General features: G+C 42.0%; 1 protein-coding gene across 1 annotated transcript in view; it reads left to right on the top strand.

Annotated features, from left to right (window-relative positions):
• The window catches only part of si:ch211-225b11.1 (uncharacterized protein LOC561694 homolog), a 53604-nt gene that overhangs the window by 15531 nt on the left and 18455 nt on the right, over window positions 1–19618 (top strand). The window contains exons 3-4 of the mRNA XM_056277583.1: window positions 18944–19154; window positions 19410–19542. Coding sequence (XP_056133558.1) covers window positions 18944–19154; window positions 19410–19542 — 344 coding nt within the window. The remainder of the gene's footprint in view (window positions 1–18943; window positions 19155–19409; window positions 19543–19618) is intronic.

The raw sequence follows: 19618 nt of genomic DNA on the forward strand, positions 1-19618 counted from the left end.
GGTGGAGTGTTCAACTGGCAAGTTAGTCTTAGACTTTGATTCATCAGACACGGTAATATGTGCATCAATTACGCTATCTGTGGTGCAACACCTCAGTGGCTTAAAGCGTTGGCTTAGCCTCTAGAACACCACCATTGGGCAGAACTCCATTCCATACACTCCCAGGTTTCTTGCTACTGCATCTCCTGTCCAGCCAAAACTTGATCTTCCTTTCCCAGCAGGCCTGTAACACTTTTTTGGTTGGGTGACTATCTCCGTGCCCTCTCAAATTAATCCAAACTGAGCTGTTTCCTTCGTAAACACAGTGGCATCTCTCCTGCCTTAACTTGTAGGGCGCACAGGTAATGTTCTTGCTGCTCCGATGCACAATGTGAGGGCCCGACCCTTAATCACAGCTAATCCTCTAAGCAGTTTTTGCTGCAGATCCATCCAGCCTTGATCTAATTAGCACTACATATATAATTTTTTTTTTCCAACATATTTTTCAAGGATGCCATGTCAGCTCCCCAGTCCAACCCTACAAGGCATCTCCTAATATTTACAACTTTTTTGCACTTAATACTTTTAATTGGTTCCCTCCATGTTAATCTGGGGTCAAAATATACCCCTAAGAATCTAAATGATTCAGCTGTCTCTAAATTACTTCCATATTGTGGCATGGTGGCTCAGTGGGTAGCACCGTTGCCTCACAGCAAGAAGGTCCTGGGTTCGAACCCCAGGGTTGTCCAACCTTGGGAGGTCATCCCAGATCGTCATCTGTGTGGAGTTTGCATGTCCTCTGTGTCTGCGGTGGGTTTTCTATGGGAGCGCCAGTTTCCTCCCACCATCAAAAACACATGCGTTAGGGTTTATACTCCTGTCTGTGCCCCTGACCAAGGCAATGGGAAAAGAACTGTAGTTGGTCCCTGGGCACTGCATGGTGGCTGCCAAGTGCACCTTGCTACACAGCTAGGATGGAATATATGCAGAGAAAGAATTTCCCCATGGGGGATCAGTAAAGTAGAATGAAGAATATAGTTTCAAATTAATATTTCCTGTAAGCCTCTTCATTGTGAAGAACATTACTTTAGTCTTTTAAACTGAAAACCCCATTTCTTCCCCCACATCTCAGCTTGATTTATTCATTCTTGCACTCTTTTTTTACTATATGGCTCAAATTTCTATCTCTTTTCGAGTCCCATCATCTGCAAATAATGATCTTCCCGTATCTAATGATACATTTCCAAAGATGTCATTTATCATAATAGATAATACAGGACTTACCACACTTCCATTGTGGTGTCCCATTTCCAACCTCATACTTAATTGGACATTTCAGATCCTACCTTTACCTGGATGGTTCTTTTATTCAAAAAGTCCATCGTCCAGTTAAACCTTTACCTCCAATTCCCATTGCATGTAACTTTATCAAAAGCCCCTCCTTCCATAGCATATCATATGCCTTTCCAGTTCAGGGCATTGGCTGCAGTGTTCTGCTGACCTGGGACATACTTGATATCAAAGTTGTAACTTGCCAGCTTGGCTACCCAGCGTTGCTCACAACAGTCTAGCTTCAGCTTTGTCAGGATGTGAGTCAGTGCATTATTGTCTGTCCAGACTGTGAATTTGTCACAGACTGACCATTTCAAGGCCAGAAACTCTAACTGGTGAGCAGGATAGTTCTTTTGGGACTGAGATAATGACTTGCTGGCGAAGGCAATGGGTCTGGCTCATGTTTCTCCCTCTTGGACTTGAGATAGAACAGCACCTATGTCATCCAGGGATGCATCAGTTGTCAGCAAGAAGGGGCGAGAAAAGTCTGGATAAGCCAGGACAACACTGTGAACCAGAGAAGCCTTCAGGTTTTCAAAAGCCTTTTCGTGCTCTTGTGTCCAGTCAGACGCACACAACTTCCTGCTTGACAGTTTGTTTTTCTGTTGTTTGCCTTTTATTTTCTCACCATTTAAAAGATCAAAGAGTGGCCTGGCAGTGGCAGAGTATCCAGGCACGAAGTGTTGATAGTAATTCATCATCCCTAGGAAGGATCTTATTCGCTTCTGGGATGAGGTCACACCATCAGGTCAGCGCTTGTCATGTTTGTGATGTTCTCAACCTTACTGGGATCTGTCAAAACACCATTCTCATCCATTATGTGGCCAAGAAACTTGACAGACCTCCTGAGGAAGAAGCACTTTTTGGGGGCCAACTTCAAGTTGTGGCCATGCAGCCTGTCAAACGCCATCTCCAGGCGCTGCAAAGCAGTCTCTTCATCAGGCGCAAACACCAACAGATCATCCAAGTAGCAGAGCAAACTCAAGATAGTTTTGGTCCCCAAATATACTGGTCATCATACGCATAAAGCTCCCAGGGCTGTTACAGAGGCCTTGGGGCAGACGGTTATACTCCTACAGGCCCATGGGAGTGGTAAAGGCAGAGTACTTCCTGTCGTCCTCGTGGAGTGACATATTATAATAACCTGAGGTCAAATCCATCATGCTGAAAAGGCAGTTGCTTCCCAGCACTGCCAAGCAGTCTGCCTGGTGGGAAAGGGGGTGAGCATCCTTCAGAAAGTCTGTACAGATGCAGAGAGCTCCGTTTTTTTCCACACAAGCACCAATGGAGATGCATATTCACTTGTAAATTTTCAAATGATCTCCTTTTCCTCCATCACATTCAGTACTTGGAGCAGTTTTTGGTACTGGTCAGGGGGCACTCTTCTGTATGGGAGCCTGAATGGTCTGTTGCCCGACAGGTGTATGCGATGTACAAAATTCTTTGCCTCTCCACAGTCAAGATAGTGGCATGAAAAGACAGCCTTGTGCTGCAAAACAAGGTCAGCCAATCTCCTCTTACAGTTCTCTGACACTTGACATGACTCAGTGTCAACAGTACTGAGCCCAACTGAAATAAACTGATCTTTGATGGAGTTTACATCAGCAATAGATGGCACAGCAGATTTGGTGTAACTGGCCAGGGGAACATCAGGGCTCTCGGCTACATCAATGTCCTCAAGCACTACACAGGGGTAGACATCAGCCAGCTTTGCATTGCACCTCAACAGCACAGGCCTGTCAGATGTATTGATAAGCTTCAGTGGGACCCACCTGTCTACCCACATTGACGTCACAAGCTTTGGGACCAAAACACCTCTGGGAGCTGAGTGGGACGATGTGAGCTCCGTCATGACTGGGCTGCCTGGGGAAATAGTGTTTTTGGGCAGTTTACCCCAGATGAGATACTCATGACCAGGCTCGAGACAGGTAGTCGAGTTACACCTGACTGTACCGACCTTATCAGGGACATCTTCCACCTCTCAAAGGGTTCAGACCAGACAGCAAGGACACGAAGCATTCAGTATCTGGGTCACAGATTGAACAGGGGCCCGACGATGTCTTCCAATAGCACTCACAAAGCTTGGACTGACGAAGGATGTGTTTTATAACATTGGTCCCCAATATCAAATCATCATGCTGTCCTGGAACAACAAGTGTGGGAACCAACATCTTACCGCCATAGACCTGCATCTCCACATCAAAAGCACAAAGCACATCTGGGCTTTACATGTAGCCCACCACATCCAACTAGGATCACATTTACACCAATTCGTTTCTGGTCAGTTATCACTCCAGCCTCTCTCAATTTAATTTCAGCTGTTTCACTGATACTGCATGCCACTGAACCACTGTCCAACATGCCACCCATTGTCACGGTCCCACCCATCACCACAGGTGTGAAGAAAAGACTGTCACTGCTGCCAACTCTGAATATTCTAATAAACAACTTTAGAGTCCGTACATGAGTCTTTCACTGATGTGTAAACTGATTCAGCATCAGACATGTCAACATTTTGGGAGTTTGTGGTGCAACCCGTACTGCCTCCCTCCGAATACAGGGCAGCTCGTTTCCCTCAGCCTGGGGCTGGGTGGAGTTGTTGGCATGGCAACTTTGGTGTGGCCAGGGGCGAGGCAAGCAAAACACAGTCTCTCTGACATGCAGTGTGAAATGGTGGTGTGACTTGAATCATTACACTTTACAAGCTGCCTCTCTGGGACGTCTTTCGCGGGGGGCATGCTGAAACCTCCCACCTCGACTTGGATGGGTAGTATTACGCTACTGCATTTTCTCCATCTCTTGAAACATGTTGACCATACAGGTGAGAAGTCTTTGTTCTGACTGTTGGAGATTTTTTTTGCTGCAAATGGTAGAGAATTATGACTTGCAGCACGGTGTGACACACCTTGAACTAGGACATATGCAGGAGAGGGATGAGGAGGATGACACACACGACATTGAGCTTGGAGAGAAATAGGTGAGGGACTGGGAGTGTGGCACAGCTCAGACTCTGCCAGGCTTGTTGATGGTGGATTGGGCTGCTCAGGAGTGATGGTGGCGATATGGCTCTTTAACTGTACATCCCAAGTGACACTGCCATTAGCCCACAACTCTGACAATCATCAGTTCTCAGCTGAACATCATGTGAAGTCCACTCATGTATTGACTTACACTTCAGGTTGCATGATAGCTCTGGGTCAGGGCAGTGTTTGACAAACATGAGAGTCACTTCATTGTTCATGTCCTCTGTCCGCTTACCTTGTCTGTGCAGGCCCTCAAGAGCCAAGTCTGTTGCTTTATTCAGTCTTATCCAGTAATCATCTGGGTTCTCCCTGTGTTTGGACAGAGTGGCATAAAAGTCTGCAAGGGGGAGAAATGACAGAGCTTCACTGAAATAGTGGAGGAGCACATTGTAGATCAGTTCAGGTTTTTGTTTAATGTCAAATGCAGGACACTGCGTAAGGCAGTTTTCACCACATCTCTGGCCTTGCCCATTAGATGGCTCATAATTGCTTCTGCTTGATCATACACAGGGATCTCTTGCTTTCTGGTGTAAGTAGTCATTTCAATCGAGTCTTGGGCTGAATGTTTGTCTGTGTTGTCACTTCTGAATGTCTGGAGAACTTTATCAGACTTGACATGGACAGTCACGTATGCAACGTCATATCTGTTAACATCACAGTGTGTTTTGGGTTGTGGTAGTAGTCTGGTTGTTACTATTCATATTTACAACACCAGATGACATTAACTTTGCTACAATGGATTCACCAATTTGAGTGCCTAACTTCCCGACCATGTTTGTAAAATGGCGAATGGCATCAACATCACTACCAGGAGTAGAAGAGTGTGGACCCTCCCTCATGAACCCACTAACAGGAGTACAACCTGAGCTCTCACTTAGCCCTGTATCTGCTAAGTTATCATTCATGAACCTTGAATGTCCAACATCCCTACTGTTGGCAATATGACCAAGCCAAGTACCCCTACCTTTTGGCAAAGTGGGAGTAGTAAACTCATTCGTTTCCATTTTAGCATTAGCTTTAAATCATTAAATGTACTTGCGTTGTGTATTATTTTTCCCACAGAATCAGCGTGAAGTTAAAAAAAAAGTCAGCCCATCTATGAAATAATACACATTAGTTAACAGTTATAATTTCACTGAAGAAAAGCTATGTAAACACGATACCCTAATCCACAGTTTTTTTTATTAAATTTTTTCCTTTTTTCTTAACCACTCAATACTGCTGAAATTGAGATCAGGACGACAGCACAGCATCCACGGCAACGAGCATCAAGCTGGTCTGAAGATCTCAAGGGTCACGGCACCGATGTAACGGATGTGGATAGGGCAGTCACCCGGTGGGCAAAGTAAAAGGTGCATGGGGGGTTGGGTTACTAAACAGCCAACAGAAATTATAACATTTAACAAGGAAAACACATACCTGCAGAAGACGAACATTTTCGGTATCCCTTCTGCACTTCTGCTCCTACACATCCAAAATAACAGTTTACACCACGTTTAGTCGCATTATACAAAGCGGCCTGCCGTCATAAGATAAGATGGCGGCGGCAACACGTTTTAACTACACTTCTACAACCTTCGACAAAAATATTTAGCCGTCAAAGCTACATAAAACCGCTGGTTAATATTATCACATTAACAGCAAAACAATATGCATTAAAAGTTACATTAGCGGTTCATTTTTCAAAGAACACAATAGCACGACAGCATTTTTCACACGATTCATCTCATCAATGCAATATGCGCTGTGAGAAGGCGGAAGCTACGGAAGCTCAGGAGGTACAGAACAAATGACGTGGGTAACATCATTTCCGCAGGGAAACCGTAAATAAAACAAAACCGTAAATTAATATAAGTCAAAATAAAGGCAAATACTTAACAGAATTATGAAATGATAAATCCAAAAATATTTGGAAATAAGGAAAGTAAGAGCATTTTAAACTCCGTTACACCATACATTAACAATTTGTTCAGACTTTCTGCACTTAAATGTTTTATCTTCATATAGCATATTTCAGCTGGTGCAGTCATACCAGCTTTAGCCAGCGCCCTTTCTAACTCTCCCAAAGTAAATGGAACACTACTCATCTCCAGTATTTTCCTTAAGGTTTCCAGATTTTGTTTTTTCCTTCTTTCCTCCCCAGACAATGTACCTTAAGTGTTGGCCATTAACTCAGGTTTTTCTTTATTAGTCACTATTTAATTTCCACTTGTTAGTACTGGGTAACTCCACTCCCTTCTGTCTCCTCCCATCTTTTTGATCATCCCCCACACCTCTCCTACTGGGGTTATATGTTCCCAATCGAGTCACAAAACTCTTTAGTACGTCTTTTTTGCCCATCTTATTGTCCTCCTTACCATCGCCTGAGCTTTTGTACTTTATCATATGATGAAAATTATAGGTTATTTTTAATAGTTTAAGTGCCTTATTTCTGTTTCTCACAGCTTCTTTACAGTTATCATCCCACCATGGTACCACCTTCCTCTAAGAGATGGATCTCAGTGCAGCTGTTCCAATACCTTTTATTTCCCTATCCAATTTTTCTATGGACATATTACCATTTAATCTGGTTTAGATATTTATTGCTCTTCCTTAAACTTCTCCCAGTTAGCTTTCCCAAACACCCATTTTCCACCCCTGTCCACTTCAGTTACAGATGTATTAATGTTTATCATGCATAAGACTGGATAATGGTCACTACCTATGGTTCCGTCTTGGTACACTTTCCAATCTCATTGGAGCAATATTATTTGATAGCAATGCAAGATCCAGTGTCAACATCCATTCTTGTTTTACCCAAATTCCTCTCATCTAACAAATCTTCAATTACCTGGCCATTAACATCAGTTTTCTCACTCCCCCACAATGTGTTATGTGCATTGAAGTCCCCACACCACACAGTGCTTGCTCCATTTTGCCCTTCTACGCATTTCTTCTTACTTATCAATTCCATTTTCTTGCAAGGGTTATAAATAGCTCACAACCACTAATTCCTTCCTTCCTACCACCACATACTCCAGCTCTTTTCCGATAATCTATAAGGAGTACCTTGTTCGAAACATGTGACACAGCCTTCTCCTTCCCCAGCTTGCCTAATTGCCACATAACCAGGGGTGCACATAATTTTTTTGGTCTGGTTCTCAAAGGAGCACCTGAGGTTCTTGCTTGGTGCTCACCTTTTTTTTAAATGCATTTTTCCATGACCCACCCACCTCACAAAATGAACAAAATATGAGGGATACGTGGATAACATTACATGTACTTTAATTTCAATTGAAAATGAATAAAAGCAGTAGGTTACAACAAAATATCTGTTCTTTAAAGTGCCATACATGTGACTTTCAAATGAAATGACTGCTCTTCAAGCACTGAAAACTAAATATACAAATGACTGCTTTTTCAAACACTGAAAACCAAATCAAACTCACAACAGATACTGCTATTTAAAGCACTGAAAGTTCTGTTATCCTACAGGACATCATCGTCATCTTCATCACTCCCCTCCAGACTGTCTTCCTCTATTTCAAAAACACCAGATGTACTAGGCCTGCTCCTTTCTCGCTGCTTCAGCCTACGATTAGCTGTTTGCATCCACAAGTCTACTGCTGGCTTTGGGTCAAAGGTTTCTGTTGTGAACTTAGATAAGTGGATGTGCATTAGAGATGAGAGGCGATAGTCTCACAGGCAGGATCTGTACTTGTTTTTTTATTATATTCAGGTGTGAAAATCCCCTCTCACACGCAGCACTGCTCAACGGCAGTGTAAGAGACAGCAGAAGGACTTTCTGAATGTTGGAGTAACTGCCTGGGTTGCTGGTGTTCACTACATTGACTAGACTGCCAAACGTTTTCCAGCTTGCTTTAAATGCATCCACTCTCTTAAAGTTGAATCTTTGTCAACATGCATGCTGGCCTCATATTTCTCAAGGATGTTACTAAGTGTTGTGTTGCCAAAACCGTGGAGGTCTTTCATTTCATTAGGCCAAGTTGTAGGATCAAAAATCAAGAAGTGATCGCATGACTTGAGGGATTCATATCTGCTTTCAAATTCATGAATTAAAGCTCTCAACAGATCAATCTTATCCCTGTCAGCTTCAGCATGTGCCACAGTCTCCTCCCTGTACTTGCCCTCACTGCCCATCAGTAGTGTCAACTGTCCAATAGCAACCGTGAGCTCATCTTTGCATTCACCAATAGTCAGATTGTCTTTCTGGAACCTGAGGGTCGTGAACTGTAAAATGTTCCCAACATCAAGCATGTTGGCTAGGAAACAACGAAAATGCACTGTGCTGATATGTTTTAGGCTACTGTCATCACTTGTTGCCACTTGGATCTGAATGGCTGGTAACATTCTCCATATTTTAAACAGAGTCTCTTGTCTCCATGCAGACCATCTTATGTTGTGGAATTTACCTAGTCTGACAAAATCAATGTCTTTCTCCTCAAATATCTTTTGTAGTTGTGCAATTCGTTTTGCACCCCCTTTAAGTAAAAACTTAGCAAAGTGATGATAGATTTATTAAATGACTCACAGTATGGGACCGCACGATCAGCTGATTTAGCGCAGTTCTCCAATGTGTGGGCGGTGCACAGAATATGCAAAAGGAATCCCCGATGTCCACCACTGACGTAATTTGGGACGAACCCCGTTGTAAACTCCAACGTTGACAGCTGCTCCATCACTGCATACCGACAGCAACTTTGCCTTCCACTCCGCTAAACCACAACCATTGAACAGTTGCACAAGTCCATCCACTATGTCGGTTGGCCCCCAGATTAATTAATCCAAGGAAGTCTGAGCTGTATTCTCCGTTGCGGGACACAGAAACAATGTACACAATTTCCTGCTCCGTTTTTGTTATATCTTCGGATCCATCGAAAAGCACACCCCAAAATTCAGCTGCTTTCAGTTTTTCACTTAACTCTGAATTTATTGTCTGAGCGATGCTCTCCGTGATGCGGGATCCCCCTTCTCGCGAATGATAAGCAGTCCCGACGTTAACTCCTAACCTCTTGAGAAGCGGAATATCCTCCTCGTATGAACGCATAGGACGTGCATGTTTCGCTTTGTGAAAGGCCAACAAGAACATGTTTGTCAGTGCCTGATGTTGTTCTTCCGTCAGTCGGTCTTGCCACGTGTCGAGCGGGCCGCTGGGTCTCTGGTCCTGGCTGCGCCTGTTAGCAATAGCTTCCACTACTTTCTGGTGTTCTCTGCTGTTTGCGTGCTTATCAAAAGCTGGATGGCTGAAGTTTTTCGTCCCCATATAAAAGTGGCAGTTTCTATCCGCTAATGTGGGATTTTCCCGACATAGTTTACACCACATCTCAGTGCGGGCGTCATCTGTTTGAAGCTAGCCGATGTCCTGCAGCCATTTCTCTGAAAACGTACGCTTTGACTTTGGTTCTGGTTCAGTATGGCGTTTCTTTGGTGGAGGTGGAGGAACACCAAAGAAATTACTCAATGTCGCTTGCTTCTTTGACATTTTGGAGAAATTAGTGGCTCATACTATAGCATTGGCTAAAAGCAGTGGCTCATACTCTGCACTGCAAAATGTTTGGTACGCAAATGCGCAGTAAAACACTTGAATCTGGTGCTCGTTGAATATTTTAAGTGCGCATGCGCACCTGCGCACCACTTATGTGCACCTCTGCACATAACCATACATAAAAAATTAAAAAAAAAGTTGGGTTTCAGCTACGATTCCTGAACACACAATGTTTGGTTTCTCCCCCTTGACTATCTATACATTGCTTGAAATTCTGTCCATTAGTTAGCCTCCTCGCATTCCATTGTAGTATTAACATCGTTATCAACCAACACATGGTGGCTCTTGACTTGCCTATACACCGAAATTGCCTCACTTTCTCCCATTTCACACCCATCATATCAATATGAAGCACTGTTGCTGTGACAATTATTTGAATCTTTTCAGTTTTAGACTAAACCCCAGCTGTTGCATTTAGCACTCCTGCTACAAAAGGTCACCAATTTCTTCACTATCCATGCATTCCTATCTTGCCGTTCTTTTGCTGCTACTTCTTTTCTGTTGCATCGTCCCTCGTGATTGTTTTTTCTGTCTTGCCAGCTTAACTGCCTTAGCATACAGGACTTTCCTTCACTCTTATCCGTTGTACCACCACCTTTGTTTCAACACTTCACAAATCCAATAAGTTATGCTGCGATTACCTCCACAGTTACAGCACTTTTCTCACTCCTCCACATTTTCCATAATGCATGCTCGCCACTGCACCTAGCACATCTTCCCTTTGCACATTTTGATCACACACCCAAACTCCTGGTGGTTGAAACACTGCATAGGTTTTGGGGTTTATTCTCTTATATTGTCTTATAAATCCAACATCACCCCTTTGGAATGACCTTTTCCTCAAACTCTACCAATATGGTTTGTCTCCTTTTTCTCCCCTTGTCACTTTTTACTGAACTCTCTCACCCTCAGGTTCTCCACCAATTCCCTCATATTAACACTGAGGGGAACGCCAGAAATCATCCCCTTGCACCCACTGAACCCCTGTTCTCCAGCTCTCACATGGACACCGACTTTCCCAACATTGTTCATCTTTTGCCTTCTCCACCTGCTCTTTAGTAGCACATTGTATTAGCAATTTTTCATCTCCTCAAATGCTCATATTTCATTTCTCCAACTTGCCCTCTAATGATTTTCGTTAACTTAAGTGGATCAACTCGCTTTACTCCCCCTTCTCCCTCGAATCTTACCACTACATTAAACAATCCTGCCTTCGAATTCTTCTCATTTTCTCTTCCCTCACTCTCTTCCCTCTCTTCTCATTGGTCTCCTTCCCTGCCATCCTGCAAAAGTTTGTAAGGATCCCAGCAAGATTATTGTTCTGGACCTGTACAGGCCTTCGATCAATAAGCTTGTACAATGTTCCCCACAATACTCAATCCTACAACTAGAATGTCCACGATTCCAAAATCCAGAGTGGTATACACAGAAAATCTGTTTGAATCAAATAACCTCCACTCATCGCCCGAAAACTTCACCATCGCACCCGATTTCTGCCTTAACCACGCACTCCCAGATTGGTCCTTGTCAGGAAAATCCTAAGGGAACAGCTGAACTTTATTTCGGGTTAATCACAGGCACTTTAATTGATAGCAGCTGTATACTAACCGCTATTTAACATGGATTTCAATGTTATTGGTTGATTCTGAACACAGTCACATCCTTAATTATAAAAGTGTGTGCACACTTATGCAACCAGGTTATTGAAAGTGTTGTAATTTTCTTTTTCCCCTAAAATGTTTCTGATTGTTTTTCACTTTATTTTTCTAGGTTGCAATTTCACATGAAGGGTGGAAAAAGTTCTGACATGATTTATCTTGGTTTCACTTTTTTTTTTTTTACATCACTATATGTAAACAATGCAAAGACAGTTTTTGCAACCTGATTGTGAGGAATCATAAGGTGGACAGCGTATTGGGAGGGGCTCATTAATGCAGTAACAATATCTTTACTTAACTGACTATAATAAACAATGGTCCTCATAAAGTATACGTGACACAATGTCCAAGTATTAACCATATTTCTATTTTGCGAAAAAGGCAGGTCCCTATATTTAGTATTGAGTAGAAATCTGGTGATGCTCCATTTATGGTGAACAGTAACTAGTTATGGAAGTTAGACAAATGTAATATGGCTATTTACCACAAAAAATGATATGGTAATATGATGTGTTGATGCTTACCTAAACTTTAAAGTAAGGGTCAAATGAAATTAAATGAAATGAAATGTGCAATAGTCAAATAGCTGTTGTGTCAAAAGGTTATCTTTACCTTGCTATGAAACTGGACACACATTTTGTTGAATGATTTGATCCCAGTGACTATAAAATGAGCTAATTTTTCCATGAATAAGGTTTTGTATGCAATTTGATTGATGACTGCCCTTTTGAAATAAAATGATATATTCTCATAATAAAATGATTCATTATCCCTCTGAAAATTGTTTTTAACATGATTAGTTGATGGCTGCGCACTGAATCACTGCTTCAATCAGTTTCTGGAATTTTTCATTGGCAAATGCTTAGAACTGAATGAATGGTAAATTCTTATCACGCAAGAAAAAAAATGATCGCATCAACTGCAGATTGAAATTGAGCTAACTGCACTAAAATTCTTTGCGTAAAATGACCTAGTGGTGTGGAAGCTAGGTCAGATATGTGTGATTGAGCCTGTGTTCTTACTCTAAATTATTTTCTCATGATTTTAAAGGAAAAAAATTGAGATTAAACAACTTGGAATACCGTTGACACACATAGCCTGTCATTATTTCCAAGCAAATAATGAAATTACATCTGATCTGCTGTTTTGAATCAAAACCTTAAAGATTGAAGAAACCAAAACAAAAAACAAAAAACTTCTGGCTGAGTGTGTGTGTGTGTGTATTAGCATAATTTTGAGCCAAACATCTCACAGTGTGCATTGTCAGCTTTATAAATGAGCTGAAATGAATGGCCCCACTGAGCAGTCACGCAGTAGTTCATCAAACTGATTGCTTTTCGAAGCAGACCAGAGCCAAGCCATCAACAGTTAACACTCCTGGGTCTGAATTTCAAAGGCTTTCTGTCCTGTTCTAACTACTTTTTCTCCATAGTCTTTTATCTCCTCAAAGACAGAGATAGTCTACCCGGTCAAAACGTATGGGTCCGTCACTTGATTTATCGCTCATTTCTGCCTGGTTAATTCTCTGTGCTAAGCAAGGGGCAAAAGCAGGTAGTTTTTTTATGCATTATTTTCCAATTGATATTCCTGTGCCACTTAGTGCAGCATATCTGTCCTTCTGTGTTCCAAATATCCCCAATATCCTCTTGCACTCATAAATAAGCATATCATGTTTAATATCTGCCAATGGGTTTACAGATAATATGAATGAGATGATGAGGCTGATCTCAATGTAATGACCTCCCATATGTGTTGAGAAGGACTAGGCACATGTTCACTCTATGTGGTTGAACCCAGTTTTGCTGTGTTGTGTCTTTTTCCTATGTATATATTTCAGAATCAGATATATTGGCCATGTAGGTTTGCACACACATGGAATTTGACTCCGGTTTCATGGCTCTGTATACATAACATAGAATAACAACACAACAATCTTCAGATATGTACACAAAGATTGACTCTCTCTCTCCCTCTCTCTCTTTCTCTCTCTATATACATATATATATATATATACATATATATACACACATATATATGTATGTATGTATGTATGTATGTATGTATGTATGTATGTATGTATGTATGTATGTATGTATATATATATATATATATATATATATATTAACATTTGTATATTTTACTGCTAAGAGGCTCCACCTGCTCACTATTAGTTTCCTCTCCATGTTTGTGAGATAAACTTTGGACATCTGTTTTGATGAAGCTTTCCCCTGAATTAACTGGACTGGGTTGTTGATGAGTTTAGCAGGCAGATATGCTTTGGCAGTGGGAACTGAAACATCAGTATGCCACTAATGCGTTTGGTGTACCAGTGGAGCAGACAGTCATCTTAGTAAGATGTGAAGAGCAGGAGAGAAAAACATGGGGACAACAAAGGAAGGCGAGCTTAACACAGACCATGGGGAATGGGTCTAACTAATCTTAGTGCTCAGAGGGTTAGGGTTGGGCTCTGTCATTATGTTGACACAGAGGTGTTTTTCAGTTGCCCCTCCCTCCCTATTTCCAAATAGGGGCAGTGGATTCAGTGGCGTGGCATTCCGTCCTTTTCCTGACAAATAGAAACTTATTTTCAGTCTAGTTGTCAATGTAGTCGAATACAGAATTTTATGGGGGTGCTTTTGTAATTATTTGCTGAAAGATTTCATAAACCTTTTTTTCCCTCTCCCATAAGGGACATGGGATGAAAGCAAACTCTATGGAATTCTCAGAAATATTATCTAGAGACTTGATGAATAGTGAAAAGCGATGCTTTGTTGATTTGAGCCCAACTATAAAGAGCACCATGGAGCATTTGATGTCAGAGTAGAAAGAAAAATGGCAGCTCTTGATTTTTCAGATAGTAGCAGTCTATTTTTAAATTGTGCCAGCTATCATGGTGTTTTGGAGGGAATAAAACAAACACTTGAGAAAAAAAACATTTTCCTTGGGGTTTGTCTCACAAGACAGTCCCTGGGGAAAAATGTAACAGTAGTGCTTTACTTTTAAATGGGGGCATTGCCATGCTAATTTAGGTTGTACACGTTGTTCCCGAGCTGGGTTAGGCTCAGCCTATCAGATCAAAACATGTAAAAATTAGCCCCTCCTTCCCCTCTCTGAACCCCCCCCCCCCAAAAAAAACCTGCTCCTCCACTTTGGCGATATAAATGATCTGTACAAGGAATAGTCCTCATTAAAGCTACAATCCTGATGACTGCCGTTTTTGTTTAACCTATCGACACCCATGGTAATACTGATAACTACATTAGGGTTTGACCAATCTAAATCCCAGCGATCCATTCGAAATGAGACATGGGGCTCTGATTTCATGCTAGTGCAAGGCTGGTGACGATGCAAATGCAGGCCGATTGGCAACTTCCTGTTTGGCAGTTTTAGTCTGAAAAAGGAACCTGCCTGTGCTGAGATGTGTGGGATGGTGCAGCTGGGGGTGTGCGCTGTACAATTGTGGTATTCACTTTGGCCTGAAATTGTGACTCTACCAATGCTGTCTGAGACCAAGTCTAAGCGCAGACCCTGGTACAACTGTTTACCTGCAGCAGCGTAGACGCAAATGCACTTGAACATCTATCCAAGTGTTTTAATGGATGTTATGCCTATGCATTTCACCCCACCGAAATTAATCATAAAACCAATGTTAACAACCAACTGAATGCTTTGCTCTGACTAAGTTATTCAGAAAAAAAAACAAAAAAACAAGGGTTGATATGTGACTATTGAATTTGATATGAATTAAAGACAGTTTGCTCTCATCATGATGCATGGAAAACTTGGCTAACTGAATGTCTGCCTGTCCCAATAGGATGTATCCATGAGTAAAAACTGTCTATAGCATAGAGCCTGACATCTGGTCTGGACTCCTGCAGGTATGGGATCAATTTCACTATCAATCCTGTGAGTGGAAGGGCACAGGATTTTTTTTTTTTTTTACTTACTCACGAGATCAGGAGGACAGGATGGGAGTGAAAATCCCCTCCGTGTCAGCGAGGCTGTTGAATAACAATCTTCTTGTTTGCCACTTCAAATTAAGTATATCTTTATTGTCAAAATCTATAGGAATGGATTATGTAAGTGGACGAAGGTGAGGTACAGGGAAAAAAAATCACCGCTGCTGGATTTCATACATCCAGTTAACCAAAGAGGAATGCAGAGCTGTTTAATTGGCCTCCCCTGTCATCCATAACACAAATAACAAGATGATATGGACCATTTAAAGGTTATAAGAGGATTGGCAAAGTCGAAGCCCACCCCAACTCCACCTGCCTATAATGTATTTCTCATAATCCAAGTCGAGTCAAGTGAATTTTTTTTGTATAGCCCATTACCCTATCACAAATTACAAATTTGCCTCAGGAGGCTTTACAGCAATACCACACCCTGCCCCTTAGACCCTTGCATCTGTTAAGAAACAATTCCCTTAATAAACCCTTTAACGGGGAGAAAGCATAGGAAGAAACTTCAGGGAGAGCAACAGAGAACGGATCTCGCGTCACGCTGCACAGGGGTTTGTACTTGGATCACTGGCCACCAAATTACCAAAAATATATTGCACATGTCTATGTGTGTTAGTGCGTCACGCTTACATCTGCATTGTACCCAGTTTCACAAAAACGCATCCCATAGTTTCAAGGGCTGTTGTGTCAGCACAATACCCACCGCCAAACAAAAAAGTGTGGTTCAACCAAAGTTTAAGCAACTAATGTAGTATTTGCTTGTTAAGTTCCTCTATAAGCCATATCTGTTTGGTAACTACACAGATTCATTGGGGGCCCAGGCTACAACAACCTAGCCGGGGTAGGTTGTAGTAGCCTGGGCCCCCAATGAATCAACAACCTGTAGCCTGGGCCCCCGATGAATCTGCGAGCTCATGTTTTACATTTTCTCTGGCATATGCGTCTAGCCACCCTCCTGTTCAGACAGATTTGGCCCTGGCCCGGGCTGGTCCAATCACAACCGTTTATCTAGGGGCGGTTATTCTGCCTCTGTTAGGCGACAGCCGCATGGGTGCAAAACCATGAATAATGGGATGGCATCCAGCATTTTACCTTTGCCCCGTCCATAGGGTTTCATGGTTGTGACAGGAAGGATATCCGACATAAAATTTTGCCAAATCAGTATGCGGATTGGCAAGACCATACCGGATCGGTCGAGGCCCGAGTTAACAATGGCCGCCATTGGTGCTGTGCCCTCACATGGTACCGATGGAAACTAAACGTAGCACAAAAAGTAAGGAAATGTGTGTTTGGTAGATTATTTCTTTGTTGTAACAATGCTTCTTGGCAATAAATCTTATATCAGGCAGCTGATTGTCAGCACCTGGGGTAGCAGAAGCTCAAAACAAGAGTCAATAGCAACAGCAAAATAAGCTGTTTGGCACTGGCAGAGAAGATTTGGCACATTTTTCATTGGTGCAGCCCACATACTCAGCTCTGCTGCTCAACCCACAAATGCATGCTCCTTACAAATGTGGCACCATTTAAAAGGGAAATAAACAGGCTTTCCAACGGTATAAGATTTATTGCCAAGAAGCATTATTACAACAAAGAAATAATCTACCAAACACAAATTTCCTTACATTTTGTGCTGAGTGTATAAGATTCGCTGTGGCGACCCCTGAAAAACAGGGAACAAGCCGAACGAAGAAGAAGATTGGCTAATACTTGTTGGCTGGGTTGGTTAAGGTTAGGATGGGGTTTAGCCCATCAGAGGCAGAGTAGGGCGGGTCTTTCCGGAATGCGGTTGGGGGAAAATGATGGCGACGTGCAGAGGAGCCCCGTGGCTGCCGCTGATGTGGAATGGTCTGTTGAATCCGCTATCGCGCCAGTATTATTCGAACTGGACAGTAAATTTTCCTCTAAAAGAATACCAGACAATTGCACTTAAAGCTTTTGTTGATAAGAAAGATGTGTTTCTCGTACTTTAGACAGGATTTGGTAAAACTTTAAGCGCTACGTCACACAAGTCGTTGCTCAGATTGGTGTCCAGATGCAGTTTGGTCTGCGCCCGTTGATGACGCCCCTTGGAAATCGAAAATGAACTTAGAGGAAGGAGCCAGTAGCTTTGCGAGTTCGTCTGGTTCCCAGGCAAACAACAACCTGACTCCTTCATCTAACTCACTGGCCTGCCACTTTTCTTTTTCTTTTTCTTTTTTGCATTTGGCAGCTTGGTGAATATGTAAAACGCCATGCAATGTATCACTTTCCCGATTTAAAGCTCTGCCTAACAGTCATTATTAAACTAGATCAGCTATTGTTATGAAAACACTACAATTGGAAAGTATCAAAAAGGATACCGCTTGTTTGTAAAGCTTCAGGATTGTAGCTTTAGCAAGCCTCTGAATGTAATGTCACTGATTGAAGCCATGGCATCACTGTGTTGTAATGATGGGCAGTGGTGAGCCATATTAATCAATTATCTACAATTTTTCTTCAGCAGTCGGGAGCCGGAGCTGCTAATTTTGCATGCAGTTAGCTATTTATTACAAACATCTTCCCTTTTTTTATGTAAATGCGCTCGTACTTTGAATGAAAAAAAAAGCTTGGTTGACAGAGTAAGGTTATAATTGCTTTTTGGAGACCATTTAGCTTTGATTGTCCTTATTTTGTTTGTACAGCTGGCTATCACACAGATACCCCTACTATGTTATCTTCTTTTATGAGACAGACTCAATGATACTTTAGAGATGACCTCCAGGTTTGACAGCAGTGGACTCTGTCCACTAACCAATCATCCAGTTCTTTGTATGATGTTTGGTTCCAATTTTAATGCAAAGAAAGGATTAATAATTCTGAAAATATGCAAACATTCTCAGACACAAACTACGCTATTTGAGGTATAAGAGAGCTACTTTGTTATATTGCCTTAAAAACTTAGCAAAGACCATGAGAGTAAAGGGACCAGATAAGTTGAGCTGCAGTACTGCTTCAGGCTGACATTTTTTCATATTCAAGCAAAGCCTCATTTAACAATCTGACTACCCTCTGGTTTGTACAGTAAAGAGGTGGACATTTCACAAGTTGAGACACAGCCTGCAATTATACATTTTTCTACTTTTCTGCTCCAACAGCTCCATCACACATCTCTTTATTTGATGCCCTAACTAATTCTATTACATACTTGTCTGCTAACTTTTAGTGTTTTGTACTCTATTGAAAACAGACATGTGCCCCAAATTATATACACTACACCATAGAATATTCTTACTAAAGACAATAAATCACAATTTTACAGACTAAAATATGGTGAGAAGTGTGAATATGTTTTCATAGGTAAAATTGTCACACAACATACAGTGTCACAAGGCATCAGAGAAGCATCCAACAGTGTCTTACATGATGTGTTTATTTAACAACAGTGTCTTACTTTGTGCATTTGCCCTCCATGTCACTCTGCAGGTGTTGGCCTGGCCACAGTCACCATTTCCTTTGTGCTCTGCACTTACTATAACGTGCTAATGAGCTGGGCACTATACTACTTCTTCAACTCCTTTGGAGCACCTCTCCCCTGGCAGTCCTGCAACAACACCTGGAACATTATTGTCAACTGTTCCAGTGGATTACCTGGAAATGCCTCCAACCTGCAGTCAGCCAGCCAGCAGTTCTTTGAGTGAGATGTGGCCAGCATCGTTCTGTTTTTAATTATAGAAATATGTTTTTCTTGATATAATGGCTACAGCTAGGCAGTGTAGTTTTATTATAGTGGCTGGAGAGAGAAGCTCTAACTTAGATCACATGGTCGGTATCATAACAACTGGGTTTAGGGTGGTGGTGTTGTATCTGAGCTGTTTTTATTAAATCTTAGACTACAAAAAAGACAGTCTGTGTGTTTGTATTGTAATACATTTCATTATGCTTCTCCCAGTCACAGACTTCTGGAGAAAACTGGGGGCATCGAGGAACCTAGTGGCCTTCGCTTGGAACTCTTTGGCCTTCTCCTCATAGCCTGGGCCATTGTGTATTTGTGCATATTTAAAGGTGTCATATCTACTGGCAAGGTCAGAGCAACAGCTTTCCATAGCAATGTGTTCATGAGGATAATGCACACACAGGATCAGCCTCAGGGTTAATCAC

The sequence above is a fragment of the Lampris incognitus genome, chromosome 1 (assembly GCF_029633865.1).
Source record: "Lampris incognitus isolate fLamInc1 chromosome 1, fLamInc1.hap2, whole genome shotgun sequence".
In the NCBI taxonomy this organism is placed as follows: Eukaryota; Metazoa; Chordata; class Actinopteri; order Lampriformes; family Lampridae; genus Lampris; species Lampris incognitus.